The following is a 26820-nucleotide window of genomic DNA, read 5'->3' on the forward strand; positions in this document are numbered from 1 at the left end:
CCTACTACAACGTAATGTGATATCAGGATTCAGGTTCTCTTGCACCCTCTGACACCCGCGCTCCACAACCATCGCCATCCCCGTTGCGGCACGGCTTGGCGCAGTAACCAAGCACTTGGCTTGCCTCTTGGTCTGCTGCTCCCAATCACATCCGCCAACGATCGCGTCTCGGAGGGTTGCGCCGGTCAAGGAGGGCCATATCTCATCATCGCACAGGGCAGACCGGCTCAGGGCATCAGACGCGCTTACATAGGCTGACGGCGCCCATGTATTGTGACAGTAAGTACCTATAGTAGTCGGAGGCGTAGCAGTAATAGTGAATATCCCTCTTTTCACCGCCGCCGTCGTCAAATTGGAACATACTAGCACCCCACGGCACATTCGCATGCCGCGTACACCTCCGTCTCCCGCTGCCACAATCGCATCAAATCGGCGTCTTCAGCATGGCCACAACGACTAAGTTTGGGTACAGGCGTTGGGGCTCGAATGGACAGCTTGCGTGCGAATACTGGATCTCAGACGACGGGACTGACGCACCCGCCACGGCATCTAGTTTGAAATTCACGGCGGGAAGCCTGTCGCATCTACACCAGGCCAAATACCACCCTTACAACGTCCGCACTCCCCGCCGCTACGGCCACCAACACCGCCGCCGCAGCAGCAGCACCAACAGCAATAGCAGCAGCAGTAGCAGCAGCAGCAACAGCAGCCGCAGCGGCGACAGGAACAGCCACGGTCGGCGTGGGGACCGTTCCCAGCGTGATCCTTCCCTTCTCCTTCACACAGCCAAATCTGCCGGCGACCCGTCGTCGGCCAAATCCACCCAGAAGAGGCTCTTTTCTCGGCGGCGGCGGCACCACTATCAGCCTTCAATCTCCTCCAAGTCCAGTTCTCCATCCTCCATCTCGAACCCTAGCATGAGTCTCACAACACATGTGAGCATGGCCTCTTCACCTGTTGCAGAGAAACGCAAGTCGGGTTTCTTGAATCGCCTTCACCACCTGGGGCATAACCGACGTCGGAGCAGTGTCAACGAACTCGCGGGCGCAGACGTCACACCGCAACCGCTGTCGCAGCAGCAGTCGCCGCCGGCGACGCGCACATCCACTGCCGCTGCGCGGCCAACTTCTCGGAACACGACACCGACTTTGACGACAACAACAGCAGCAGCAGCAACCGCAATTGCAACAGCAACTACTACGACTACTGCAAATGAACAACCCGGGAACGCTGCAGCGCTGCGACCTGCCACTGTCAATGGAGACGCTGACACCACTCACATTGCGCCGCCGCAAATCATGATCCGGGCGCCCACTGCGCGTCACGATGACTTTGAAGGGGTACATTATCCGGATGGCCTCAACCCGACCCCGCTCAGCCCCAGCGCAAGGAGCAACAAGGGTATCAAATGGGCCGAGGATTGCGACGCAACAGCCCCACGACCCCGGCGCACGAGTTCAGCTGCGACGCATGGCCGACGGTCTTCCATCTATTCCAAAGATGTCGACGGGAACTTTGACAATGTGTTGGGAGTAGAACTGGGTGTGGGCTCCAAGGCTCGAAGGTTATCGGTGGCGCTTCCAGACGATCTGCAGGTGGACGAATGCTCGCTCGAAGAGCACTTCAATTATTTGCAGCGCATGAAGCACAAGGAAATTGGCCAGGGCGGTGCAGCGATTGTGAAGCTCATGCAAAGCAAGACGGCGGGATCGTCGAGCGAGAAAGTGTATGCTGTGAAAGAGTTCCGCCCACGAGATGCTGCAGAGGAGTCTGAATACGAGTACGAGCGCAAGATCAAGTCCGAGTTTGCCATCTCGAAGGCATGCGACCACTCCAACATTGTTAGGACATACCGGTTATGTCATAGTGGCGACCAGTGGTACCATGTTATGGAGTACTGCGAGCTTGGTGACCTGAACGATCTGATTGCCCAAGGGAATTTCCAGAGGCCGGAGGACCGCAATTGCATGTTCAAGCAGCTTGTCCGAGGCGTCGACTACTTGCACAGTCGCGGAATCGCCCATCGCGACCTGAAGTCGGAGAACTTGTTGGTGAACAAGCAGGGCTGTCTCAAGATCGCTGACTTTGGAACTGGCGAAGTCTTTTGTGGACAACATCCCGGAGTTCGGAACTGCAGGAGACAGAGTATTATTGATCCCAATGCACCTACTCGAAAATGTCAACCAGGCTGGGTGGGCAGTGTGCCATACATGGCGCCGGAAATATATCAGCGACTGGGGAAATACGATCCACGCGCCGTGGACGTGTGGGCTGTTGCCATTGTGTACGTGACACTCTGCTTCGGCGGTAACCCTTGGGACTTTGCAGGCCAGGAATGCAAAAACTTCCGGATCTACATGTCTCACTGGGAAGCGTTCTTCGAGAAGTACAAAGACCATGAGATTCGCATCGGGCGCCCGGTCCCCGTCTTCGGACACATTGGCAAATTTGCCGGGCTGGACGATCAGGAGACGAGAGTGATGTTGATGGGCATGCTACATCCCGAGCCCGCGAAGCGGTGGAAGATACAAGATGTGCTCGAATGCAAGCCTGTGGAGGAGGCGCCATGCTGCCAACAAGATGGTTACTCGGACGACATCAAGAAGCGACAAAAGAAATCGCTACATAACCACATTCCGATGAACATGCGAAAGAAAGTGAAGCCCTAGCGAGGCAACTGTCTAGCGGAAATACCGACTACGAGTTTTATTTTTTTGTTTCTACATGGTCCACGCAGCGTTGTAGAAACAACCTAGACATGCGGGCCTTCCCTCTCGCACTTTGGTACATTTCCAGGACGAGAAATACCTGCTTCACCAGAGATCCCATACAGCATCAGGCATGACGTTGCGCATAATGCGCCAGTGTCTTTTCGCACCCTCGACCTGCTCGCTGGCCCACGAGCTCTCCCCCCCAGGTTCGAGCAGATCCCCCACATTCGTATCGCTGCCAACAGAGGAGCTCTGCTTCGGAAACGGCACCTCCCACTCGGGCTTGGGCACCATGTAATGCTTCCGGCTCAAACTGTCAAGAAAGTCGGCAGCTGTAGGCTCTCTAAACGCGATGGGGCCCGCCTTGTTACGGCAGAAGACGACGAAATTGGAAAAGTCCGATGGTTCCTGGCTGTTTTTGCCTTCATCGGCAACCTTCTCTTCGGCATCGCCACCTCGACCTTCTTTTCTTGTTTTACTATCCTCAGCATCAGCGTTGTGTTCTGCAGGTCCATCCCGATATATTTTGCATTGGCCATCGAAGGTGTGATGGATGGTCCGGAGCACCAGGCGCGTTAGAGGCAGCGATAGATCGCCCGCATAATTGATGGCAATGACACCATTCGGCGTCAGTAATGTACGCAAGTCGCGTAGGAAGGCGGTATTGAAGAGCTCTAGCGGTTCAGCGCCGCCAGTGAAGACATCGTGAATGATGTAGTCGAAATGCATCTTCGTTTTCCCCTTCGCTTCTTCTTCTGCCTCATCATCATCATCATCATCACTCTTCTTCGTGCTCCTGTCTTCCGATGTTGCAGATGCTGCTACTGTTGTTGCGCTTGTTGTTGTTATTGTTTCTCCTTCAGTTACCGCTCCCGGTTCTACCACTAGCGTTGGCAAGAATCCTGCCGCCGCCGCCTCCTTGGCTCGAGCTTGCTGCCTCACCCATTTCACCGCGTCCCGGAGAACTGCCGTGTGATTCGTGGGAAGGCCGAAGTACTGCGTGGCAAATCGATGCACCACGGGATCCAGCTCGACAATGGTCGTGGAAATTCCATGCGCCAATAAGGCTTTGGGCGCAGTGCCGATGCCCAGTCCAATGACGAGTGCTTTTTCTTCTTCTGCTGACGTGTCTGCTACTGGTGGTGGTGGTGGCACTTTCTTGTTTTTGGTTGTGGGATCGTCGAGGTCATGACGAAGAAGTAGGCGGACGGATTCGAGGATTTCAAAGACGGCGTAGATGGGCTCGTTGACTTTCCAGCCTTCTTTGCTTGCGCGTTCGGGTGTTAGAAGCCATTCGCCGCCTGTGGGAGATGTTAGCTCAGTTTTCCATGTGATTCCTTGATACTGTGCTTCTATCATCTTGTATGGAGAATATGTGAGCGATGGGGAAACGAAACATACCAAGTAGAGAGTGATCAGCTCGTAGCACACGATAATGGGCCTGCTTGTTCTCAAGTACGGATATGTGGCCAGTGTTGGACCACTGGCGATCCAGAAGAGTCCAGTTAAACTTCCCCAGTGATGCATCTACTTTTTCGACGCTCATGTGCGTGTTGAAATACGTCGTATGTACGAGAGAAGGAAGAGCAAGCATAACATACCTAGGTAGCCAATCTCAGCAGCTGTTCCAGATAGCAGACTGGCCCGCGTGCCAGCTCAATCGACACGTCCCTTGTATACACATGTGGGAATGTTCGGAGAAGAATACAGATACTGACCATGACGGCGCCAACAGCGAGTAACTTGCCCCTAGTGCAAGCTGAAGGTGGACAGGATTGATCTCAAACTTCTCCTTGAAAAGCTCGGGCAACCATTGCACGATACCTGTCCACTTCTCTTCCAGCACAGGATACATTGCAAACGCTAGAACGACACCGATCATAGTGTATGCTGCGGTGGAGCCTACTCGAGCAGCCAAGGAAGTGGTCTGCTTGTAGCGAGCAATAAAGTCGGCGATCACGAAGCCAGTCGGCAGCAGTATAGCATGGCAGCTCAAGAACCCATTCACCAGTGGCCCTGCCACCGGTCCGAGACTACCACTGAATGGGGATAACAGAGTCTGCAGAAGTGGTAGGGAGAATGCCCAGACGGTGAGCGACTCGAGCACGCGTAAGCGCTGCCAGCTGCCACCGATAGCACGCACTGTAAAGCCGAACAACAGCGATACTGAGCACATGGTAGCATGGTTTTGTGCAGAAGGAATGGAGCCATATACAGGGGCCAGAGTCATTTGTGATATTGGCGATGCCGCCGCTGCGAGAGACAGCAAAGCCACGGGATACATATACTCCCACTCCTGGACTGGTGGTGCATCTTTCGCTGACCTTGCTGTCGGTCTCATCTCCGCGACGGCAGCAGCAGACGCATCAGCCTCGCCGCCAGCGGCCGTCGCTGGAGGGTCCCGATGAGAGGGTTTCTTGCGCGTGGGCATGGCGCCCAGGATGATTTGTGTTTTCTGGAGCAGCCGATCGGACAGAAGCCCGTAGTCCAGGATGATCGCGAGCCGCGATGAGTCGAGAAGGGTGTGAATATAGGGAATATAGGTGCGTTTGACAAGGAGATGCTGAGTAGAAGTCGACGGAGAGGCTAATGAGAGGGCGGTGATGAGATTAGGCTGCCGGAACAATTTGCTCTACCTGAAACGCTGCCCTCTTCTGTCCCTGTTGTCCCTGGCACCCTGCTGTCCCTGCTGTCCCAGATTGCGATGATCGAGATGCCACTTTTGTGGTAAAATAGGTATAATTAAATGACGGCGCTGCTCCCGCGCACTCCATGCGAGAGCCACGCCCGACGCAAGATGAACCGCGACGAGAAGAGCAAGAGCGTGTTGTCCGTGGTCCTGTTCCTGCCCTTGGTGCTGGTCTCGCCCGTCGCACCTTCCGACCCATTCGCGCTAGACGTGGTTGCTGTGGCAATTGCCGCCTGCTCGACTGTTGACCATGACGCAATTTCCCAGACAGACCAACGCAGGCTGGCCGCGCTGCTGAAGGAGAAGGGGACACTGTACACGCGGACGGGGAGGGCGTGGCGACAAAATGCGTGGGGAGAAAACATACGGAAAGCGGTCGAGAGCGGTGTTCGACGCACGAGTCGTGTGCTTGCCATCCAGCAGCCCAGAGCAGCCCGCAACACCGCTGCTGAAGGCCGAGAAGCTCCCGCCGGTAGCACGGAGAAGCGATCTCCAACCACAACGGGTGGCAGGATTGAGGACGTCACCTAGGAGAGCACTGGCAGAGCATCATGTCAACGCCGTGGTGCTGCCCGTGGAGGTGCTCGAGATTGAACATCAGACGAGGACGATGAAGACGGGGGGTCGACTGGATGCCAGAGCGAAAGCAGAGGACGTTGCAGTACCGAAGCAGAGAACGGATGCAAGCAAGAAGGTGGCAAGCCGTGGACGACACACATTCTTCGATGATGATGCCGGTCAGGGAGGGAGAGAATGTTCACATACAGGGCCAGTAATTGTGCAACCCAGAAGATCTCCTCGGAAAACAAAACAGAAAGCGAAGCTGGTACCTACAGGACCCCATGACGATAGCGCTTCGGATCACGCTCATGACGATGGAACTATTGAGTGTAAGCTGTCCCCCGTCGAAGAGGCCAGCAAACAGGAAGGACCATATCAGGAGCATTGCGCAGAACTCTTGAGCTTGTCAACACATCCTTTGACCGATTTCGCGACATGGTCAGCAGAGATTTCGGAGCATTTTGCTGTCACGAAGATCGCGGAAGCATCGTTTGGCGAGGTCTATCGTCTGTCATTAATGGAAGACATTTCGGACTTCTGCAGCACAGACGAGTCGGTCTTCAAGGTGATTCCGCTAACTCCAGCTGTGAGTGCTCTACCTGTGGATAAGCGGAAGAGAGCAGCTGCATTGAAAAAGTGCGAAGGTATGACCAGTCCGCACGACGTGGCGACAGAAGTCAAGCTGCTCCAACGTATGACGAGCATACCTGGCTTTACCAACTTTCGAGACATTCGCATCCTCCAAGGGCGACCTCCACCAGCGTTCATCGGAGCTTACAAGGCATGGAACGCATCTCAGAAGGCAAACAAGAAAGAGCTCAGCCACTTCCCCGACCCAGTGAAGAAATCCAGCTACAACGAAGATCAGCTCTGGGCTGTCATCGAGATGCAAGACGCAGGGTCAGATCTCGAGCGCCTGGTCGAAGTGGGCAGCTGTACTTCCGTCTTTGACATATGGGACATATTCTGGCAGACAGTGCTCAGTATAGCCAAAGGCGAAGAAGGGGCCGAATTCGAACATCGAGACCTTCACCTCGGGAACATATGCGTTCGAGCACAGTCTACCTCGCTCGACGAGGCGGGAACCACGATCAACACGAAGCAGAAGCTCGGATTTACGAATCTAGAAACAACCATCATCGACTACACTCTCTCGCGCTGCGTCATGCCCGATACTTCGATTGCTTACACCGACCTCTCCGCCCCTGCTCAAGCAGCACTGTTCGAAGGCGACAGCACCGAAGAATACCAATATGACATCTACAGATACATGCGAGGCGTGTTATACCTCGATGAACCCTTGGCCCCCATTCACGAAATGACACACGACGCTCTCGCCGCCACCGAACGGAGTTGGGAACAATTCCATCCGCAAACCAATCTCGTATGGATCCATCTGGTGCTGTACAAGCTGTTGGAACAAATCGATTGGCCTTCTGCGAAGAAAGTTCCGCAAAAGAAGAGGAAAGCTGCCGAGTTTGCGGTGTGGAAGCGGGAGAATGATCTGGAGCATGTGTTGCTTCAAGTGCAGGACTTGCTTGATCCGAATGCCTGGTGTGGCAGCGGCATCAGGAGTGCGACGGACTTGGTTGCATTTGCCGTGGGAGAAGGTTGGTTAGATGTCGAGGACGTGGTGGGAAGAGAATCGTTCGACGAATCTGCATTGGTCAGTCAATTGGAAGGTCTGGAGATGAAGTAACGTGTGTGTGTCTGAGCATTATGGTTTATGGTGGTGCTTTTTTTGTGTTCCTTCAGAACAGCGTTTGCATGGCGTGGGCGTTGGTATACCTACACCATTTCGTATCGGGTGAACACCCCCTTTCGAGCAGAGCAGAGCCAGAGCAGAGCAGAGGTAGGCCATAATAGGTACGATCCCATAGCGGCAGCCCTTTTCTCCGCTCTTTAGATATCCATGTCGATATCATTTCCACCACCATTGGTCGCTGCGGTGGTACCATTGCCTTCTGTGGCGGCAGCAGCAGCATCATCCTTATTGCCCCAGTAATCATTCATCTCTGCATCCAGCTCTTCTGCCGTCTTTCGTGGTCTGCCGCCGACCAGAGGCCGACCCTCCTCGTCTGTACGCTTGCGTGCTTCGCGTGGCTCACGCGCCGCTCTGCCACCTCTCTCTTCCCTTCTCTCGCCCGGGCGTCTGCCTTCTCCTCGACCACCGCGTGGCGTGCCTCTGCGTCTCACGGGCGACCTCGAGCGCGGCATGTAGCTGTCTACCGGATGTCTTCTCGGACTGTCGCTGCGCGCTCGTCTCCGTCGGCCTTCATCTCTACTACCGTCTCTGCCCGCCTCGATTCTATCGAATATACTGCGGGGTGGGCGCTCGACTCGATCTGCCAGTGCTCGTGGTGGTGGCGGTGGTCCTCCTCGATCCGCGGGCCCGCTGGGCATGATCGTCAGGCGGATGGCCTGGCCGTTGGCGGGACAGCCGTCGTATTTGTCAAAGGCGTCACGCGCGTCACGCTCATCTTCGTACACTACAAATGCTGTGCCGGTCGATCGGTCGGAGCGGTCGTAAAGCAGGCGGACGGAAATGGTGGGACCTACGCGTTCGAAAAGTTCCTGCTTTCCTGTTTAGCACGTTCATATTTCTCTCTTCTCCACGCGTGGAGCTGGTGTTTGCTTACGCGCAGATCTTCCTCGGTCAGCTCGTAGTGAACGTTGTCGATTCGGAGCTTCGTGCCGATTCTGTTTGCTCGTTAGTTCTGCGGTAAAGAAATGATGCCACAGTGAGACGTACGGTGGTGCCCCACGAGGGGCATAGCGGTCGTCGTCGACGGGAACGCGTGGACCACGTCGGTCTGCTTGCGATCAGCTGTGTCCTTTTCTTCGCCACTAGGTTCATCACCACGCGCAGCTGCTCTTACCATAGCGGTCCTCCTCGAAACGGTCATGAACCCACTCGCTTTCATGCGTGTCAGCGTATGGCCTTCGCGATCTGTAGTCGGAGTTGTAGTACGAGTCCAAATTTGTAGGCTCGTCGCGCCGGTACTATGAGGCCGAATGCCCTGGTCAGCTCTGTGGATGGGTGGGATAGATAGGTAGTCGATGATCGCGCTCGTGGGTCGCCGAGTCCGAAGAAGGCTCCGTCGATACGATCGTCATGCAAATTAGGGAGGAGGAGGGAGCACCTGGGGAAGGGAATATCAGACCACAAATACGAAAAATCGCAGCTCCGGCCCTGCTCATCGATTGCTTCGTCTGCCACGTACCTTTCGTACACCATCTCGTGGATACTCTTCTCTCCGTGGCGCTCTGGCGGGTGGTGGGCCTGGACGTCGCTCGCTACGGTCGCTGTCGCCGCGTCCTCGTGACCGGCCTCCTCTGCCTCCGCCGCGCTGTGGTGTCTGTTAGCGAGCTGGAGCAATGACCCGGGCGTTGGTAGGCGGAATCTGGCACTCACTCCGCGCGCAGGGCGTTCGCCGATGATCTCGTCCAAGCTGCGATCCATGCTGATGAATCGAAGGAAGCTTGTGGTGATACCGTCGCGTTGTTGGGGTGTGGTGTTGAACGCGACAGGATGGGCGCAAACAACCAACAATAGTGAAGTTCGTCGGAGCTGAGAAAGGTGGCTGGGCACTACTGGTAGGTCGGCACTGGTGGACTGGACTGGCTTCTGGACTGGCTTCTGGACCAACAACCTTAAACGAACACCAATTCACTCATTGATGAACATACTGCCCTGCCCCCGTTCCCGCCACAAGCATACATGTAAGCATAAGCATGGTCATGGTCATGAACACGGTCTCGGCGCCTACAGGTATTCCTAGCACTTTCTCAAGCCGCACACCAGGCCAGCTCAAGGCGAAGCCATATCTCTGGCCTCATGACGCCTCACTCCATCCGCAGACCACAGCGCTGCTGGTGGTAGACATGCAACGCGACTGTACGGCTACAGAAGCACACATATACGTGAAACGTCACATTCTGACAAGATTGGAAAAAAAGTCTGTGAAGAAGGCGGCTATCTCTCCCATCAAGGCTACGATATCAGTCTGACGCGAGCCATTATACCGGCTATCACAACACTCTTGCACACCTGTCGTCACCTCGAATATCCCATATACCACACGCGAGAAGGCCACAGACCGGACTTATCCGATTTGTCCGCTCGCGAACTCTTCCGCTCCAGGAACAACGCGCTCGGACTGGGCATTGGTGATGCTGGACCTCTCGGACGTCTGTTAGTTCGCGGCGAAGCTGGGCACGACACGCTTCCAGAACTGTATCCTCACGTAGGGGAACCTGTGATTGAGAAACCTGGCAAAGGCGCTTTCACAAACACAGACTTGGAGTTACTACTCCGAGTCAAAGGCATTAAGAATTTGATCATTTGCGGTGTGACTACAGATGTATGCGTTCACACTACGATGAGAGAAGCTAACGATCGCGGATATGATTGTGTCTTGGTGGAAGACGCCTGTGCCGCTAGCACGGAAGAATTGCATACTCTGACAGTGTTGTCGACGAAAGCCGAGGGCGGCGTATTTGGTGCTGTAGCGTCTGTCAAGGATATTATTGCTGGCCTGCAGGCACCTCGTACTGTTCGACATGGTTGCAGCACATCGCTGTAGAGAGCGTTGTAAGTTGCGCAGAGGCACAATGAGTGATGGTTTAAAAAAAATTAAAATTAAAAATTATACATTAAAAGCTTTTATCTAAACCACGACCAAGTACAGCTCAACACTCATTGCAACAGGATCAAAGACACGAACGATCAAACACTCCTCTTCCACACGACGCCTCAAGGTCTCTCATGCCTTGAGCAGTACGTTTCTTCTTCCAGCCCATAACTCCATAACTCCAGAACAACCAAATACCAAAGCTGGGACCATTTCGCGCTGGGGGGCGCAGACAGCTTTGTTCCCCACCGCATCTCACTGCTAAATCTTGTGTAATCCGAATGATGCACTTTCCCGCAGGTAGTGCCACTGCACGTCTGTCGTGCGTTCTAGTCTTCAAGTCCTGGGGGGCGCGGACCTCTACGCAGCCCTCGAATGTGTCCCCCATAGGATCTCACTGGTCAATCCCATGTCTTCCACAGGATGTATTTCCCCACAGATAGTGCCACTGCACTTCTTGTCATGCGTTGTAGTCTTCAACGTCCTCTAGTGGGGGGTAGACGTCTACGCGACCTTGGAAAGGCCACGACTGGCTTGCTCGACCACAGCACCTTGAGCGTCGGCAGTTTCCTGCTCGCGGATTCGTTCCAAATTCGAGGCATACTTGGACCTAGCACGGAGTTTGGCGCCAAACATAAAGACGAGGTAGAAGCACACGACGAGCACGGCGCCAATGGCAGCCAGCATGAACGTGGGCCAGACCGTCTGCCAATCACTTCCCGGGGCGATATTCTCGTACATGGGGACGGTGTACAGAGCTGCAAGTCCAGCGAGGAAGTCACGGCAAAATCCGTTGCCGCCAGTGGCAGATGCAGCAAAGGGTCCATAGGCGGCAACGAGATAGTCGATCGTGTGGAGGTAGATGGCATAGTTGGCAACACCGATCAGGGTGACGGAGAGCAAAGCCGCGATCCAGGGAATGTGGTATGCGGGTCCGAGGGAGCAGAAAGCCCAGCCGAGAAGACCGATGGGCAGTCCGAGGACGGTGACGAGCAGCAGCCACATGCGTTGCTCGGGCACGCTGTTGTTCTTCTCCTTCCTTCCTGGGTTGAGACGGAAGTGGCCTGCTCCAATGGCGTATGAGATCAAATATCCGATCAACAATCCAATGAAAGCGTAGCCGACCTGGGGAGCAGTGAAGTTCCACTTCTGGAGAATGATTCCGAAGGCATCGAGACCGGAGAAGATGAGCGAGTCACTAAATCCGGAGAGCAACGACAGGGCCAGGACGATGGGTTCCGTCAGGAGAAGCCAGTATGGACGCCACATGAGTTTCGCAATGTGTACGTAGTCGAGGCGTTGCCAGAATGTGCCTCTGGCTTCCTGTGGGCCTTGAACCTTGTTCTCTGGGTCTTGGCTGCGAAGCTTTTTCGCTCCAGCATCAAGCCTAAGGTGACAGACAGGTCAGCAAGTATCCTTCCAAGATTGGAACACGTTCTGATGGGGAGTTCAATCTCGGAGCTTGTCGCCGTGATGGGCTCAAGCTCCTCGAGACATGGACACTGTTCCGGCAGGTACTTACAGAAGTTCAAGACGGGTCTCCGGCAGAAAGAGATGGACGGTCTGAGTGAAGAAGCCGATGGCGACAGCAATCCAGATGCAAGTGAGGCCACTATACTTTTCGACCACAGTACCGCCCACAATCGGTGGAATGACAGAACCGACAACCGAACCGAAGCAAGTGAAAGCCACGGCCTGGAACTGGTCTGCTGGGAAGTACATGTCCGCCACCATGCCAAGCGTGACGGAGCCTCCAGCGGAAGAAAGACCACCGAGTGCGCGAGCCACAAAGACAGCAGGCCAACTCGGAGCCAACGCCACAATAATCATGAAGCCATTGACCAAAAGCATAGACGTCTGAATCACCCATTTCCTCCCAAATTCCTCGGAGAATGGCGCCCAGAGCTCACAGCCAAAAGCATACATGACCAAGAAAATCATCTGAGCCAATCGAGCCGTGGCAGCAGTAATGTTGAATTTTTCCGTCAGCTGCGGAGCCGCGCTCATGAAGACAGACGCGTTGTAATTCTGGGAAATTTGCACAAGCAACATTCCTGTGAGCACTGTCCATTTTTTCCATGAGGGCCAGGCTCGTGCTGTAAATTTGTAGCCGCTGAACTCGTTCAGGATGATGGGTGCTTCGTTGTTGTTGGTGTCGTCACCTGGAGAGTCGGGGTCTACGAGCGCGGAGACATCAGTCTTGATCTTGTCGTCGCCATCGGTGGTGTTGGTGGCGGTGACGGCGGGGGTGGTGTTGGGAGCAAAGTCTCTCGCGACGAGAGACTCGATCGCAGGATGCGCAGAGCTGTGAAAGAAAGTGTTAGTCGAGTGCTGTCGATCAGGTCAGGTGAGAGGTGGTGATTGTTCAACGGTGATCGAGTTACTACTGTAAGTGGCAACCACTCCAGTCCCCACTGACCACCAGTGTCGAGCAGCACCGAAAGTCATATTATCAACCACCGGAGATTACATGTAGTGCGGCAGTCGATGTCCTGGAAGGAGCAATGCGAATATAAGGTAGCAACGAAATGTAGAACTCACTCATCGGCTCCCGGTCCTACGACCTTCTCACTAGAGATAGTGCTCATCTCGAAGAAGAATCTCTCTGAATGTTGTTCTTCTTTGTTGTTGAGGTATGTCGACTGATCCTGTGCTATCGCGGATGGCCGGTACCAGTGGGTCGTTGAATATTGGGGGCTACAGTAATTCGAGCGCAAAGCCTTGTTGAGAGAAATGATTCTTCCTTATCAAAACTGGAGCAAGTACTGACTTTGTGTGTAGCCAGATGGCACATATACATATATATTCAGGAATCGGACGGGTGGTCACACGGACAGACGAGACTTGGGGAAAAGTGTAACTTTCAGGTCCACCAGGTGCGAGAGGATGTGACTACTCGACCAAACTTGAGCTGCTGAGAATCGATAGAAGTGGCTATGGGACGGCATTTCCTGTGGTTATGGAAGTGATACATTTTATTGAAAGCTTGTGGTATTGGTCGTATGCGCTTGTGCCGGAAAGCTTATAGGAAAGGTACCTGTCCCGAATGTGACTTGGCGCCATGATCATATGCATTTCGTGGTTCGTGCGTGCACAGTCCGATATCTTTTTCATGGAGGAGGCCGCCTGCACAAGCATTGCTTGCGGCGCATATCTGGTGCATATCTGGCGCACAAAGAATTATGTAGCCGTGCATTGGCTCTGCTGCTGGTTACACCGTTGCATAGCACATATCAGGTTGCACGGATGTGAGGTCCCTGAGTTATAACTTCTGGCCTGTGGAAGTTGGAGCGGAAGTCGTCGGCACGGACAGCTCTCATAAGCAGAAGCTGGCACCTTCTGGTACAACTGTGACTCTACCTCCTACGAAGAGTCGATTATTCATATTGTGGAGTGCATACTTTCAAGCGAAGATTTGCATCATCTTTGAGTTGATCCGTGACCACGTATTCTTACGCGGAGCATCGTGAAGCCGAGACACCGTCTATAGAGACGGACTGGAGAGGCCGTCCGCGTTCAAGATGGCTGTGGTTTGTACGCTGCGGAAACGTCGATAAATCGGGGTGGCCCTTGCCTGGCGCTTGGCTGGCGTAGAAAATATGTCGTCCGACTGAGGAACATCATCTGTCGGCCGCTTAGCTAAGTGCGGGTGGGCACTCAGAGCAGGTACTGGGGTTGCAATAGCTCTCTTCCGCGATGGCGAAGCGGGCGTTGCTGCTGGTGGCATGCTCATGGCCCGTAAAGAGCGCAGTTGCCTCGCTACAGTGGTCGACAGGGTCGTCGGAACGTTGGCGTAGAAGCTGTTGATGTGCCTGAGAGGGTCGAACAGCTCTTGCTGCAGTTTGTCGTACGTTGGACCTTCTTGCACGGGCACAAAGTACGGCTTGTTCGGCACCGGGAAGCTATTCCTATGCGTGCCGCTCGGGGTCGTCACAAAGCCTTCGGCTACGAAATAATTGAGGATAGTCTTGGCCGTGCTGATGGAAATGTCTGCACTCCAGTCAGTGTCCAAGTTCTATGCGGATATGATGCTGCTACTAACCCATGGATTTGGCAAGCTCTTCATTGGTCAATCTGAGGACATGTTGAAGCGCGAAACTCATCGCTCGGCGCTTCTGGGCCAGATCCTTCATTTTAGATTGGAGCTGCTCTTCGTGGCCACTTAGAAGGCATTGGTAGCAGGCGTGATCTTCTGGCATTCGAGGATCTGCAGAACCCGTGAAGCCGTAGCAGTGGAGATGTTGCCAAGTTCCACAAAAGGAGCAATTGATCTTGAGCGATATATTAGCGGTATTTTCAGAAATGGCCGACAGACATGTATGTTGCGCAACTCACCATATCACCTTCTTCCTCTCGGTCACCGCATTGACATAGTAAAATATCACTATCTTTCGAATTTCTTCGCGTGACACCTGCCAAATTCAGAGCTGTTCTTTCGAGCTTCACCTTGTTCAGTCGAAGCTGCCGGGCTATGTCGGGCAAAAGTGTCAGCTGTGCAGACGCGGAGGGCTCCACCACAGGAGCAGGTTGCATCGCTTGGGTCTGAGTGTCTCCTTGGCTTAAGTACTCGGGCCTCATCATGCCCTGCAACGCCTTCTTCATGTTGGGAACGTCACTGGACTGAGTATCGATGTTTGCTGTCAATGTTGGGCCCGCTGGAAAATTTGCTTGCACAGGAGTAGGATCACCTGCTGGCGGTGTCTCATGCTCAACCTGCTGGATAGCCAGTGCTGATGTGGGCGCAGGCGTTGTCGGGTCCACCTCGGTGTCGCCCACTGGGAAGACGGTGGAAATATCATCAGGGAGCACATCTCGCATGTCTGGGATCTCAGCCTCCCTAGTACCGTTCGAGCTGTACTCCAGGATCGAGGGAATGCGAGAAGGCTCTGCAACAGATGAGATTGCACGAAGTGCTGGCTGATTCAAGTGCGAGACTTTGAGTGATGTGCTGCGAGGAGATCAGCAACCAATACAGTCCTCAGGTCCATCTTGATATGTACCTATGGAAGGCAGATTCAAGGTCGTCCAGAAAGCGAGTTTGCTTTTCCCACCCTTCCGTTCGAGCGAAGAGAAGATTCCTTGCGGTGCTGGGCTCGAAGCCTGGTGCCTTGAAATCCTTGATGTTCTCAAGATGAAAAAGCGCCATCGAGACAAAGCGTTTCTCTGCAAGAATCATCAGAGAAGTCGATGAGAACGTGCCTTGTACTTACCAGGCAGTTCCGGAAGTTCATTACAGATTTCAATGATCTGGCGCAACAGGACCTGCAAAGAGCGATTGGTGGCTTCTACAGTGGCACTGGCTTTCCCTGGGCTGTCAATTTCGATGCCTGCATACAAACGACCTCCCCGCCCGTCCGGGTGGTATTTAATGGTGAATGTATAGGTCTCCACGACCTTTTCTCTATCATCAGGATCCGTGTGGACGTAGACCTGGAGAGCCTTCAGTGTGCCCTCCTTCAAGGCGACGAAGACACCCTTTTCTAGCCAGTCGAGGAACACATCGACCCGCTTGCTTCGCTTCCGACAGAGCACTTTCATGATTGTATGCATTACATCTTCGCGACCCGAGATCTTGGGCAGGTTGCCGCTGACATAGGCTTGGTAGGATGGAATGCGGTCACCACCGGACCCGGCCGAGTAGATCTGTTGCTTGAACGCCTTTTCGGCGAACCAGCTCCGCAGATAGGCCAGACTGCTCAGCTATTGCGGTGAATGTCAGCACTCTGAGGACTGGAGGAAACAAGCCGTCTGCATCGGGCCAGCGCAACTCACGCCACCGTGGAGTAAGGTCTGAACGACTTCGAGGCTCTGCTTCTGTGTCATGGCGGTTTTGGTCTTCGTCTGCGCCATGCGGGTTTTCTGTAGCTGCATCGTCGCCATCTTGCGTGTGTGCCTCGGTGGTGATGTTGTCGGCTGAGTGGAGGTACTAGTAGGCAGTCGAAAATTGGAGGCAGAATTCAGTGGGATGAGAATGTCAGTGAGAATGTCAGTGAGAATGGAAGATGATGCGGAGGAGGGAGGCGCGTATGGGGTGCGACTTCCCCAGCAGCAAGGCCGTCGTGTTTCCAAGAATCGAATTCTAGGAAAGCACGGCCGGAAGATAGCATGAGAAGCACTCGAGGCAGGTGCAGAAGACGAGAGTCCCGGGTGAAGTTCCCATAGGTAGCATTAAGGACAGGCAATGTACCTAAGGTAAGGTAAGGTAAGGTAGGTAGGGTGCCTGCATTCTGCACAAACCAATGTGATACTCAGGTACCTGACCTTACAGTACCTTACCTGGTATCTTACCTGGTATCCTAGGTCAGGTACCTAGTATAGCATTCTCAACCCAGAGACACGACCGTTCTTTAGGAGGCACCCTCTCCTGGACCACGTCTCACTCTGGGCCATCATCCTCTGTTCTCACTCTTGAAGCACATGGAGTGCCAGCCGCTTGTGTGTGTCTGCGTTCCATGCTCTTTCGTCTTCTTCATCTCATTCCATCCGTATACCTCGTGTCAAGGCACTGCTCACATCTCCTCCCATCCCCTTCAGCATGCATGATGCCACCGCATTCTCTTGCGACCATGGTCCGTCCGACAGCTGCGTTCCAGTATACGGCCAGTCGCGAAGCCAAAGACTGTCAGGCAGATGGAACATTCCCTATCGACAACAGCCTGGACTCTCACTTCAGCAGTACCCATGGTAATGGAGATAGGAGGGTCTGAAGTAATGGCAGTAATGCCATTGCATGGACGACGACCACAAGAGACGTGCCGACGTCTGCAAGCCTCCTAGGAGGTAGGAGGACCGAGGTAGCGCCTAGCCTGGCCTGGGCGATCAGGGGACCGGATGGCCTGTGCCTTTTTCACCTGACAAGGCTGACGTTGCGACAATCGGCTGCTTCCGCTCGACGACATCCTTCATAGGTATTACCTTATGGATCTCTCGCTCCATCTCTCGCTCTCTCTTAGAAACCGATTGTATCGATCTTCAAGGAGAGCACTGCACGGAGTTTTTGCCATCCGTCTCCACAGAAGGCGAGCCACGTTTCTGTCGGCGACGCGGCCGCTGCCTCGAACGTGCAGGCTCTTCAAAAGTCAAAGATCATTTGAAGGACGTCGTGAAAGAGCAGAGACTGTTACCCAGAGTGTCTGAAAACGACAGAGGGACGCCTCTGACACATGATGGGAGCATTTGGGACCGCTAGAGCCAGAGAAACAAACTAGCTGTGAGGCACTTGTGGAGTAAGCCAGATGGCTAGGCGCTGTCACGCCTGGGTGTATCAGATCAAACACGAGTGTACATACGGGACATATCATACCGCTCAGGCCTGTCTTCCAAAACCGAAGTGTCTGCAGACGTCCCTATAAATTCGAGTTACAGTCGGCACCAGGAATCTTCCAGCGCAATGTCCGTCGAGGAGAGCCCAGGTATAACGCACGCTAGGACTGGTACGCCGCGCAGAGTCTCTGGGACGTAGCCTTGCACCTGAAGGACATGTCCGTCAGAGTGTTCGTTTGAACACCCCAAGGCTGTGTAGGTATTACGCTGTGCGGTGCCCCGCGTGCTTATCTTGGGGAGCTACCATGCGTGGCGCCCGAGCCTCAAGCAGAAAAGACGTTCTCAGCATGTCTCATCGTACGGCTTATCGTAGCTGCGGATTCGGTGTTGGGCGCGCGACGAGCTTTCAACTCAGACCTGATCGACTGTGGCGACGTGACGCGAGAGATGGCGACTGCATTGATTGCTATTGGCAATTCCATGGCGTCGTCGGATTTCCAGCCCTACGACGATACCACTGTTGAGAAGATTCGCGCGGCATCTCAAGCGACGTGGAAACTTCAAGGGTCAACGCGCTGCTTCCATGTCTGTCAGTGATTGTTGAGAGGGCGCATGAAGACTGGTTTTACTTTACTTGTCGCAAGGACGGACAAGTGAAGCTGAAGCAGAACGCGTGGATTGAGCTTGGGCCTCAAACTTTTAACGCCTGCTTTCGTCACCATCGCAACAAGTACTGGCTGTATGACTGTTTCGCACTTTAGAGAAAATTCGGATTTTGAGATCTCGATTTCTTGTTCTGATCAGCCACTGCACAAAATCGCGTCCCCTCGCACAGCACAGCACTCGTCTTCAGACACTTACAGGGCAACATACTGAACTCATCGACAGCGCAGAATTCACCATGGCGAGCGGCGCCAACTCGTCGCCGCCGTCTCTCGACGCAGAGAGCAGCGGTGTCACGACCACCCACCGCCGCGAGAACAGCAAGACAGCGGCTGGCTCGATGAGTAGCGGCGCACAGCGCAAGCCGATACTCAAACTCCACGCGAAGATGAGCGATGACACAGCACTGCGTACTGCGCAACCTCTTTTCCCTCCCACCATCTGGTCTCCAAGCACGGCCTGGGATAGCAAAAGCGCCGGACTGCCGCCAAAGCCCACTTGGGCGAGTCTAGCTTCTCCGGTCGGCGCTGGCAGCACGCCCTTCTCCGGGACTCACAACAACTTGCGTCCATTTCCGGGACTGGGAGTGACGGCTGAAGACGGAGCTGTCTTCGAAGGCAACACCAAGCATCGTCTTGACTTCAAAGCGCCCACTTCGAATATCCGCTTCACGCAGACCAAAGAGTACCACAACCCATCCAATCTAGACGGTGCCGCGCACAATCTAGGGAACCACAACTCGGGCAACTCACGGGCTTTGGTGGTCAAGACAGATCCGCTACCGCAGCACCAGTTCGCCGATGCCCAGCATCCAATTGACGGGGCATATTATGTTCACCCAAGCGGTTTCGCCGACAGTCCACCATTGACTGGCTCGTCGGCACCAACTCCTGCCATTTGCATATCGCCTGCGGTCGACATCCCTGTTTGTCACGCAGGTCAGCTCTCGTCTTCGAGCGCCACACCGACGTCGTTCTTTCTTGAGCATGGTGACAGAGATGCGGTATCGAAGACATCAACGCACGATGTGTGGATGGAGCACCATCATGACCATTCGTTGCGTCGCGCACTGAAAGATCCCAGCGCGCAGTGGGAGCAGGCTTTTGACGGTGCTTTGAACTTACTGGCTGGGCTTAATCCACAACACTACAAGATGGTCACTGGCGTAAATATTCCCCACGCATCTTCACTTTTACAATTTACTGATCAAGTGCAGAGCGTTGTTATCAACATCAAGACCGAATTCTTCGAAAATCTGATCGCCTCGGTTAAAGCGTCCAGATACTCTTGCATGGACAAAGTCAGTGAGCGCATCCAGGAGGTTTACAATAGCCGCAGTCCAACTCAAAAGGTGCTCTTCATGTTCTCTGTTATCGGCGGTAAGAAGTTTTCTGGCCTGGCTGAAATGTCTGGGCCTTGGGACCCGAGTCATTTCCTCAGTGACTGGCACTTGAATCCCGCATGCCCGCCCTGTACAGGGTAAGTGACATTACTTCACCCCTATTGCGTCTTCATGGTGGCTGACATGATACAGTTCCTTTCCAGTGACCTGGATCTACGTCAAGGACGTGTGGTACAATTCCTTCGATCGCATTCGCCAGCCGTCAAATGATCATCCTGTGAGCAACATGTGGAATGGCATGATGTTCACTGAGGAAACTGGACGTGATGTGGTCAGGGGGTTTGTGCAGACCCCAGCGACTGCTAGCATTCTTGGCTATCCCAGAAACTACCTGGAAAACTTTCAGCGTCGCGATGGCAGTGAGTATGGCCAGCCTCGAGGCGCTTCCAGCGCTCGTGGACCACGAGGTGGCTGGCGCGGCGGCTCCAGAGGCGGTAAGAACAATAACGCATGGCGTGGACAAAACGAACAGCTGAACCGAACCGAAGCAGTCCCAGAGCCCCAGGACAACGACGCTACACCCGCTGTGGCCAACCCAGGACGCCTCAAATTCCCTGTCACTGGTGCAGCCCAGCCTGGAGATTTCGACATGGCCTCTCTGAATGAGAATAGCGACATCATCTCGACCAATACGACTAATATGGCCAGAGCACATGCTTCCCTCTCGTCGGCGGGACGTGGTGCTCATAACAACGCCATGGTCCGCAGCTCCCAGCCCGTTGTGCAGCCACCTCCCGATAATTGTGCCAGACACGAAAGTGTGCACCTTGCTCAGCATAGCGATGCTGCTGGCATCCGCAGCGGTGTTACCACTTTCTTGCCGTCTCCTGCTTTCGGTAGTCCGCATGAATTCACCCAATCGCACAGTCGTCCACCTGCTGCACTTCAGCACTCTGTATCGATGAGTGCGCTCAGCACGCAGCCCACCGTTCAGTCCAAAGATGCTCGGGTACTGTTGGCATCTGGTTCGATGAACAGCCTGCCGATCACGCTGAGCGATGCGCCGGAGCACCGTCAGCACTCAGCTCACGGAACTGGCGGCGGCACACACCGGCAGCTACAGCAAAACCTCAATGGTTCATTCCCATTCCGCGAGTTTGGGTACCTCCAGGAACAAGATACGTCTACTCATCACCCCAACGCGCCCACTGCACGAAACACCGCGATGCACTTCGCCATGGGTGCCAATGCAAAGCCGCATCAGCTCATGGCACGCTACCACTCTTTGCAGGCAGCCGGGTACAATCTACAGTATGAGTTGCGACACCCAAATGCACACAGTTTGGATCGCCGTCTCATGGAGGCTCGTTTGGCTCAGAACACAGCTGAAATTCGCGTGGTTGAAATGGAATTGGGTGTCAGCTCGAGCCCGTCTGAGTCTCTGTCGCCAGAGCGATACGATAGCTTCAAGTATGAAGACGGCAGCTCGAACTCGTCCGAGAGTGCTCCAAACCTGTCGTCATTGCCAGCCGACGACGCACGAACGCCCGGATTTTTGTCAACTGTTGGCACTCCCAACCACATCGCTGGTTCTGATCTTGAACCCGGTTTGCACGGAGACTCAGGACCCAGTGGGGATCAGTACGATCGTGACGCACAGTCACACTGGGGTTCGCGACTCAAGAACGTCGATGATTTTCTCTCTTCCCTCCATAATTTCGGCAAGGGCTCAGCTGTCCAGACCCCAAATCAAACCTCCTCCTATATGGTTAACAACAGTGCGGACGGAGGTCAACTCCCGAGGAGCACAAGCAACTATAGCTTTACCGGACCAGCCAAGGTGAACCGCCAAGAGGAGGAGGAGCAGCAAGGTGGAGTCCGCCTTGACACTTGAAAAAGAAAAAACACGTTGTCAGCATCACAAGTTGACGAACCACCACACGCAATGAAGCCTTTTCATTGCTTTGTCCAGACATACATACAAACTCCACTCCAATTTGTGAGAAAAGACGACGACGATAAAGAAGAAGAAACTGCTCAGGTAGAAAGAAAAAGAAAATCCGGACTTTGAGGCATTTGACAACCGAGCTAGCTCTTTTGCAGCTGCTGATTGACTATGCTTGAGGGGAGTAGAATGAACTGGGAACTGGGAACTGGGAACCGGGAACTGGGAAATGGGAACTGGGAAATGGAAAATGGGAAATGGGAACTGGGAACTGTGTACCTTGCGTAAGGTACGCATGATACGCAAACGGGGAGAATGAAGTTCGTGGCAATAGAAAAAACGCGATGGATGTTCTGTTTTAATTGTAATAATAGCAGCAGCCCTGCAGCAGTAACAGCCATGCGAAAGGCCACCTGATAATCAATGCGAGTTTTTCATATAGCAGATTGCTTTGTACTTTGCTCGTATCAGACTCACTGACTAACCAACTGACTAACTAACTAACTACATGTAGGTAGGTAGGTAGGTAGGTAGGTAGGAGTTCACATACCGTGCACTGAAAGAAGGCTCTGTCCGAAGCAACATTACCTCTCTCCTTCGTCTATGTATAAGGTATGTTGAACTACCTGGTAGGTACAAATGGACTACTGAAACTCTCCCAAATGACAAAGTAAAACTCACATATCAGAGCACAACATAACCCAACCTGCCTGTATGTACACTTTCACTATTGTACGTCTCAAAAACAAAAGGTGTGTGTGCCAGTCTGTAAGTAGCGAAGCGCCGCCATTGGATAACGAATGTGATGAGTTTAGGTAAGGTATGGTAGGTAGGTAGGTAGGTAGGTAGGTAGGTAGGTAGGTAGGTAGGTAGGTAATATATTACAAGCTGGTTACCAAATACATATATCTCTTCTAATTCGGGAGGTCCACTATTCATTGCTTTTTTTGAGATGATCGTAAAAGTGCCGGAGAAAAAAGGTCCAGATCCGTATAATGCAAAAAAATAAAATTATATATTAGCGATTGACATGGTATACATGGGTCTTCATCATCACCGCGTTGGCATAAGGGATGGCAAGAAGCAGCCACTGTTAGGCAGCTTGTTGGGCCCGCTGTTGCGTACTGAGCGGACTGCCCATTGAGAGTCCAGCTGGCAAGCCATGTCCGCTTGGTGGGCTACCGAGGCTCGTGGCGGGTGTGGTGCCGTTCATGAGAGATGTTCCTCCGTGGGAAGACGCTAGACTGTTCAGACGATTGTGAGCGAGACTGCCGGATCTGGTACCAGGACCACGGCCGAGAGGCGAATTGAGCTGGCGAGTTTTGCGAATCTCGGTTTCGAGGCGTCGACGTTCTTCCTGTTCCGCCTGTGATGGATGTTAGCATGGCATATCAGACACGATGAGCTTCATCGCCACTCACCCGCAGCAGCCTCAACCCTTCTGCCCTTGACTCGCGCATCATCTTCTTGAACTCCTGTCTCAGCACCATCACGCTCGTGCTCTCTTTGACCACGCCATTCGGACCACCTGGAGACTTGACGCCCATCCATTGCATCTGTGTATCGCTCAGCTGGGCTTCAAGCTGTTCTGCGCGCTCGCGAAGAGAATCAATCAAGTTCTCCAGCTGACCACGTTCCTTCTCTAGTTCGAGTGACTCGCGCGTCATCTCCTGGAATTCGCTCATCATATCCTGCAATTCTTGTTCTAGCAATTTGGTCTTTTCGCCATGTTCGCGTCTCATTTGCGCCATCTCTTGGTCCTTTAGTGCTGCAAGTGCGTCGAGCTCGGCTTCGCTGGCTCCAGCTTCCTTCTGCCGCTCCTTACGCGTCCCATAGGCGCCTTCAAGCTCGGCTTTGGACATTGTGAGCTCAGTCGTGAGTCTAACAAGCTCAGATTCCATGTCTTGCATCTCATTTTGAACATCTTCCAATCGTTGTTTGTGCTCGTCCCTTTCAGCGCCAAGAGAATCTCGCTCTGATAGAATCAAAGCGTGTCGCTCATCGACGGCCCTGCTTCGAGCTTCGGCAGCGTTCACAGCACTGTGCAATTGTTCGAGTTCAGACATGACTACCTGCAGCTCCTGGCGAGCTTGCTGTGCTTGCTGATCTGCAAAGATATGATTCTCGACGGCCTTGGCAAGATCTTGCTGCGTGGCGTCGTATGAGCTGTTGAGAGCCTCATATCGAGTCTGCAACTCCTGAATCTCACGATCCTTTGCCATGTCAGATTTCCCGTTGAGGTCGCGTTGCTGCTGAATTTGACGGCGAAGGATGTCCTGCTGTTCTTTGGAACCGCTCGCGACGTCAAAAAGATGTTGGACGCGAGCACTGAATGCTTGCAGGGAAAAGTCTTCTCTAATGGGCGAGCTTCCACCGCTGACTGCGCTGTTGCGGGTTGCATCTGTGCTGAGACCTGATGTAAGACCAGCCGGCTTTTGCTCAGCGCACACGATATCCCACAAGTCGGCCATGACCGTTTCGTACTCTGCAACCCTTTGAGCGTGCGTGGCAGCAGTGGACTCTGCTTCCCTGGTACCAGATGACGCATGTTTCGCGATCTCCAGCTGCTCGTTATGCTCTTGTAGAAGCTTCTCCAAGGTATACAGGCTATCCTCAAGATACTGCAGCTGGAAATTGTAGCCGTGTCCGGTTACTTCAGGTGGGTCCTCGAGACTCTGAAGCGCCTCCATAACTGAAGATGTCTGAAGAGTGCGGTGCAGCTGGCTGTTGAGGCTCTCCAGCTGCTGCTCTACAGCATTCCGCGTTTCCGAGGCACTGTCTTGCACGCGGGCATAGTGTGTCCTGTTCTTGTCCCGCTCTTGCTGCATGGCTCGCATGTTGTCCTCCAGGAGTGCCAAAGTGTGATCGAGTGCGCCCTCCGCCGTCTCCGATGGCGTCTCATCTAGCTCTGCATCCGGTTCCTGTCCGCGTACTTGGCTTGTTTCAGTGATCACACCACGCAGCTGTGTATTGAGACGTCCCAGCCGAGAGTGCATGTCCGCCATCTCACGTTCATGCTCGCGCCGCTGTTGCTCCGCCTTCTCTCGTAAGCTGTTCAAGGTCTGCTCGTGCTGCATTTGCATTTGCTCTCGCACGCTCGCAAGTTGCCTTTCATGCTCGTCTTGCATTTGCTGGACTGCCGCCTTACCAGTCGAGACGGCGGGTGCCCCTTTCAGAATATCCCTTATGCCGTCAAACTCATCGATACCATCAGGCGCGTGTCCGAGCACTTCGTCATCGTCGTCAAGGTTTCGGTGTCCATTCGCAAGCCAGGTTTCTGAAGGCTTGTTCGCCTGTTCAGCCAGTACCGCCGCAGTGTGTCTGAGAAGTGATCTCTCCACTACGAGTCGCCTGTCCATTAAAGTCCTGATCTGCTCGTTGAGCTCATCCACTTTCTTCAAGCTCTGCGTGAGCTCATCTTCGGCCTGTGACAAGCCTTGTGCGCCCTGACTACCGCTCGTCCTCTTTCGGCTTCCCAGCAAACTATGCCTGTCCTTGTCTGGACTCTGAGGCGTATCAGGCCGCCCGTCTCTCTTTCCTGATGAGTACAGCCTGTTGATGTTTTGCGCCGCATCTCTCATTTTGTTTTCCAGGGCCAGCTTCCTCTCCGCCGCCTCGATACGGGAGTTCAATCGGGCGTGCTCCTTCTTCAACTCATCAATCTGGCCCATTCCCAAAATCTCAAAAGATTGTGTATCCAACAGTGCCGTCTCGTACAGCAAATGGCGACCCACCACATCGTGATCCTCGCCATTCACGTTGGTGTTCAGCTGAATGTGGTGGCCCATGGGTGGATCGTCCAGTCGGAAGCGTATCTCGTCAAAGTGGCTGCCGTTGTGCGTGATACCATTCGTCTTGGCGTGGGTTGCAGCCGACACTGGCAGAGTCGGCGGATCCGGGAAGCTCGCGTCGAAGTCGAAGTCGCCGTAGCCACCGTTGGTACTCTGGCTCAGGTCGTGGACGTGGGTTCCTGCTGGGATAGTAGGCAGCGGCTTGCCGTTCACATATGAGCTCCGTGCTGACGACAGAGGACTGCCATATCCACTGCCGTCGTAGCTCTCGAGCTCCCCCACTGACTGCTGCCCATGCTGATGGCCGCCACCGGTAGTACTCTGCATCGCGTACAATTCACTTCCTGCTACTGCTGCTGCTGCTGCGGCGGCGGCGGCGGCACGCGCTGTCCGTAGACTAGGTTGTTTGCACTGCTAGAGCCGATCTTGAGACTCAGAACGCGTGACCATTGTATTTTGCAGACAGTCCCCGAAAGCCGGTCGGGGTGCTCTAAGTGAGAGTGTGGAATGAGATCAGATGTGGATGTGCGCGTGGAATCACTGAGGTGGTATCCGAGGGGAATGTCAGACGCTCCGGGGGGCCCTGAAGTCTCGGCACCAACTCCTGGCCGCCTATGGGTCCTCGGAGCCTAGGAGGTATGCCACAACTGAGTACGAGTAAGTTAACGTTTATTGCCAATGGAACAAATTCCTCATTCTTCTTCTACCTGACTTCCATATAACTTCCACACAACGATGTTCCACTCTCTGGCACACGTTGTGCAGTCTTCCAACAAGATGTTCGACCACAGGAAGAAAACAGATGGAAATTGACAACGGCATGCCAGTGCCACCAACGGTCCGTATTGTACTGTATGCAGTGTATGTAGTAAGGAGAACTAAAGTTGCCACTACTGGACGGAGGGCCACTTCTCATAGGCCACCCAAGCCTCTGTCGTGCCTAGCTGGTAACGCATCTTCGCCGCTTGTTCATCACACCATATAATTAGTCCAGCTCCGTACTCGCAGGCCCCCCTTTCGCACGTCCAGCTGAGAGGTTACCTGACCCGTCTTTCTTTGGCCAGCGCGCATGTTCAAGTACGCGTGGTACTGCACACTTGAGTACACAACGCAAATTTACCGCCGGCATTGACGACGAGGGAGTGTTGCGAAAAGTCGACGTAAGAAAGAAGAGCGTCTATATCGAATGGGGCGACCCTTGTGTCGATCACATGTCTGAGG

At 53.9% G+C, this 26820-nt stretch overlaps 10 protein-coding genes across 10 annotated transcripts; 5 read left to right on the forward strand and 5 right to left on the reverse strand.

Annotated features, from left to right (window-relative positions):
* Positions 1-299: 299 nt before the first annotated feature.
* On the forward strand, positions 300-4840 carry SEPMUDRAFT_127205 (kinase-like protein). The gene is made up of 2 exons (XM_016902134.1): positions 300-4012; positions 4113-4840. The coding sequence occupies exon 1, from the start codon at positions 444-446 to the stop codon at positions 2667-2669; it is 2226 nt and encodes a 741-aa protein (XP_016758618.1). The 5' UTR covers positions 300-443; the 3' UTR covers positions 2670-4012; positions 4113-4840.
* SEPMUDRAFT_69676 (uncharacterized protein) lies at positions 2814-4995 on the reverse strand (the record flags this gene model as incomplete). Its single annotated transcript, XM_016909870.1, has 5 exons — positions 2814-3133; positions 3191-3470; positions 3654-4012; positions 4113-4312; positions 4394-4995. 5 exons carry the CDS (start codon positions 4993-4995, stop codon positions 2814-2816), a joined length of 1761 nt encoding a protein of 586 aa, XP_016758619.1.
* Positions 4996-5728: 733 nt separating this feature from the next.
* SEPMUDRAFT_127210 (uncharacterized protein) lies at positions 5729-9106 on the forward strand. Its single transcript, XM_016902135.1, has 5 exons — positions 5729-7619; positions 7754-8535; positions 8601-8661; positions 8714-8774; positions 8841-9106. Exons 1-2 carry the CDS (start codon positions 5747-5749, stop codon positions 7822-7824), a joined length of 1944 nt encoding a protein of 647 aa, XP_016758620.1. The 5' UTR covers positions 5729-5746; the 3' UTR covers positions 7825-8535; positions 8601-8661; positions 8714-8774; positions 8841-9106.
* On the reverse strand, positions 5729-9500 carry SEPMUDRAFT_127214 (uncharacterized protein). Its single transcript, XM_016902136.1, has 8 exons — positions 9377-9500; positions 9186-9311; positions 8933-8964; positions 8841-8878; positions 8714-8774; positions 8601-8661; positions 7754-8535; positions 5729-7619 (listed from the first exon to the last, which is right to left on the reverse strand). The coding sequence occupies exons 1-7, from the start codon at positions 9422-9424 to the stop codon at positions 7864-7866; spliced, it is 1038 nt and encodes a 345-aa protein (XP_016758621.1). The 5' UTR covers positions 9425-9500; the 3' UTR covers positions 5729-7619; positions 7754-7863.
* On the forward strand, positions 9423-10547 carry SEPMUDRAFT_165182 (Isochorismatase hydrolase; the record flags this gene model as incomplete). Its single annotated transcript, XM_016908156.1, has 3 exons — positions 9423-9471; positions 9767-9859; positions 9922-10547. The coding sequence occupies 3 exons, from the start codon at positions 9423-9425 to the stop codon at positions 10545-10547; spliced, it is 768 nt and encodes a 255-aa protein (XP_016758622.1).
* A 552-nt stretch (positions 10548-11099) lies between these two features.
* On the reverse strand, positions 11100-13183 carry SEPMUDRAFT_143173 (MFS general substrate transporter; the record flags this gene model as incomplete). The annotated part of the gene is made up of 3 exons (XM_016903031.1): positions 11100-11982; positions 12118-12708; positions 13137-13183. 3 exons carry the CDS (start codon positions 13181-13183, stop codon positions 11100-11102), a joined length of 1521 nt encoding a protein of 506 aa, XP_016758623.1.
* An 896-nt stretch (positions 13184-14079) lies between these two features.
* Positions 14080-16475, reverse strand: SEPMUDRAFT_157709 (uncharacterized protein; the record flags this gene model as incomplete). The annotated part of the gene is made up of 6 exons (XM_016907748.1): positions 14080-14585; positions 14638-14866; positions 14931-15543; positions 15596-15758; positions 15806-16295; positions 16368-16475. The coding sequence occupies 6 exons, from the start codon at positions 16473-16475 to the stop codon at positions 14080-14082; spliced, it is 2109 nt and encodes a 702-aa protein (XP_016758624.1).
* A 662-nt stretch (positions 16476-17137) lies between these two features.
* Positions 17138-17784, forward strand: SEPMUDRAFT_119052 (uncharacterized protein; the record flags this gene model as incomplete). The annotated part of the gene is made up of 2 exons (XM_016901475.1): positions 17138-17279; positions 17549-17784. 2 exons carry the CDS (start codon positions 17138-17140, stop codon positions 17782-17784), a joined length of 378 nt encoding a protein of 125 aa, XP_016758625.1.
* A 975-nt stretch (positions 17785-18759) lies between these two features.
* SEPMUDRAFT_119053 (uncharacterized protein) lies at positions 18760-21757 on the forward strand (the record flags this gene model as incomplete). The annotated part of the gene is made up of 2 exons (XM_016901476.1): positions 18760-20000; positions 20056-21757. The coding sequence occupies 2 exons, from the start codon at positions 18760-18762 to the stop codon at positions 21755-21757; spliced, it is 2943 nt and encodes a 980-aa protein (XP_016758626.1).
* Positions 21758-22654: 897 nt separating this feature from the next.
* SEPMUDRAFT_150592 (uncharacterized protein) lies at positions 22655-26362 on the reverse strand. The gene is made up of 2 exons (XM_016906274.1): positions 23230-26362; positions 22655-23174 (listed from the first exon to the last, which is right to left on the reverse strand). The coding sequence occupies exons 1-2, from the start codon at positions 25924-25926 to the stop codon at positions 22902-22904; spliced, it is 2970 nt and encodes a 989-aa protein (XP_016758627.1). The 5' UTR covers positions 25927-26362; the 3' UTR covers positions 22655-22901.
* Between the last annotated feature and the right edge of the window lie 458 nt (positions 26363-26820).

The sequence above is a fragment of the Sphaerulina musiva genome (genome assembly GCF_000320565.1).
Source record: "Sphaerulina musiva SO2202 unplaced genomic scaffold SEPMUscaffold_8, whole genome shotgun sequence".
Classification (NCBI taxonomy): domain Eukaryota; kingdom Fungi; phylum Ascomycota; class Dothideomycetes; order Mycosphaerellales; family Mycosphaerellaceae; genus Sphaerulina; species Sphaerulina musiva.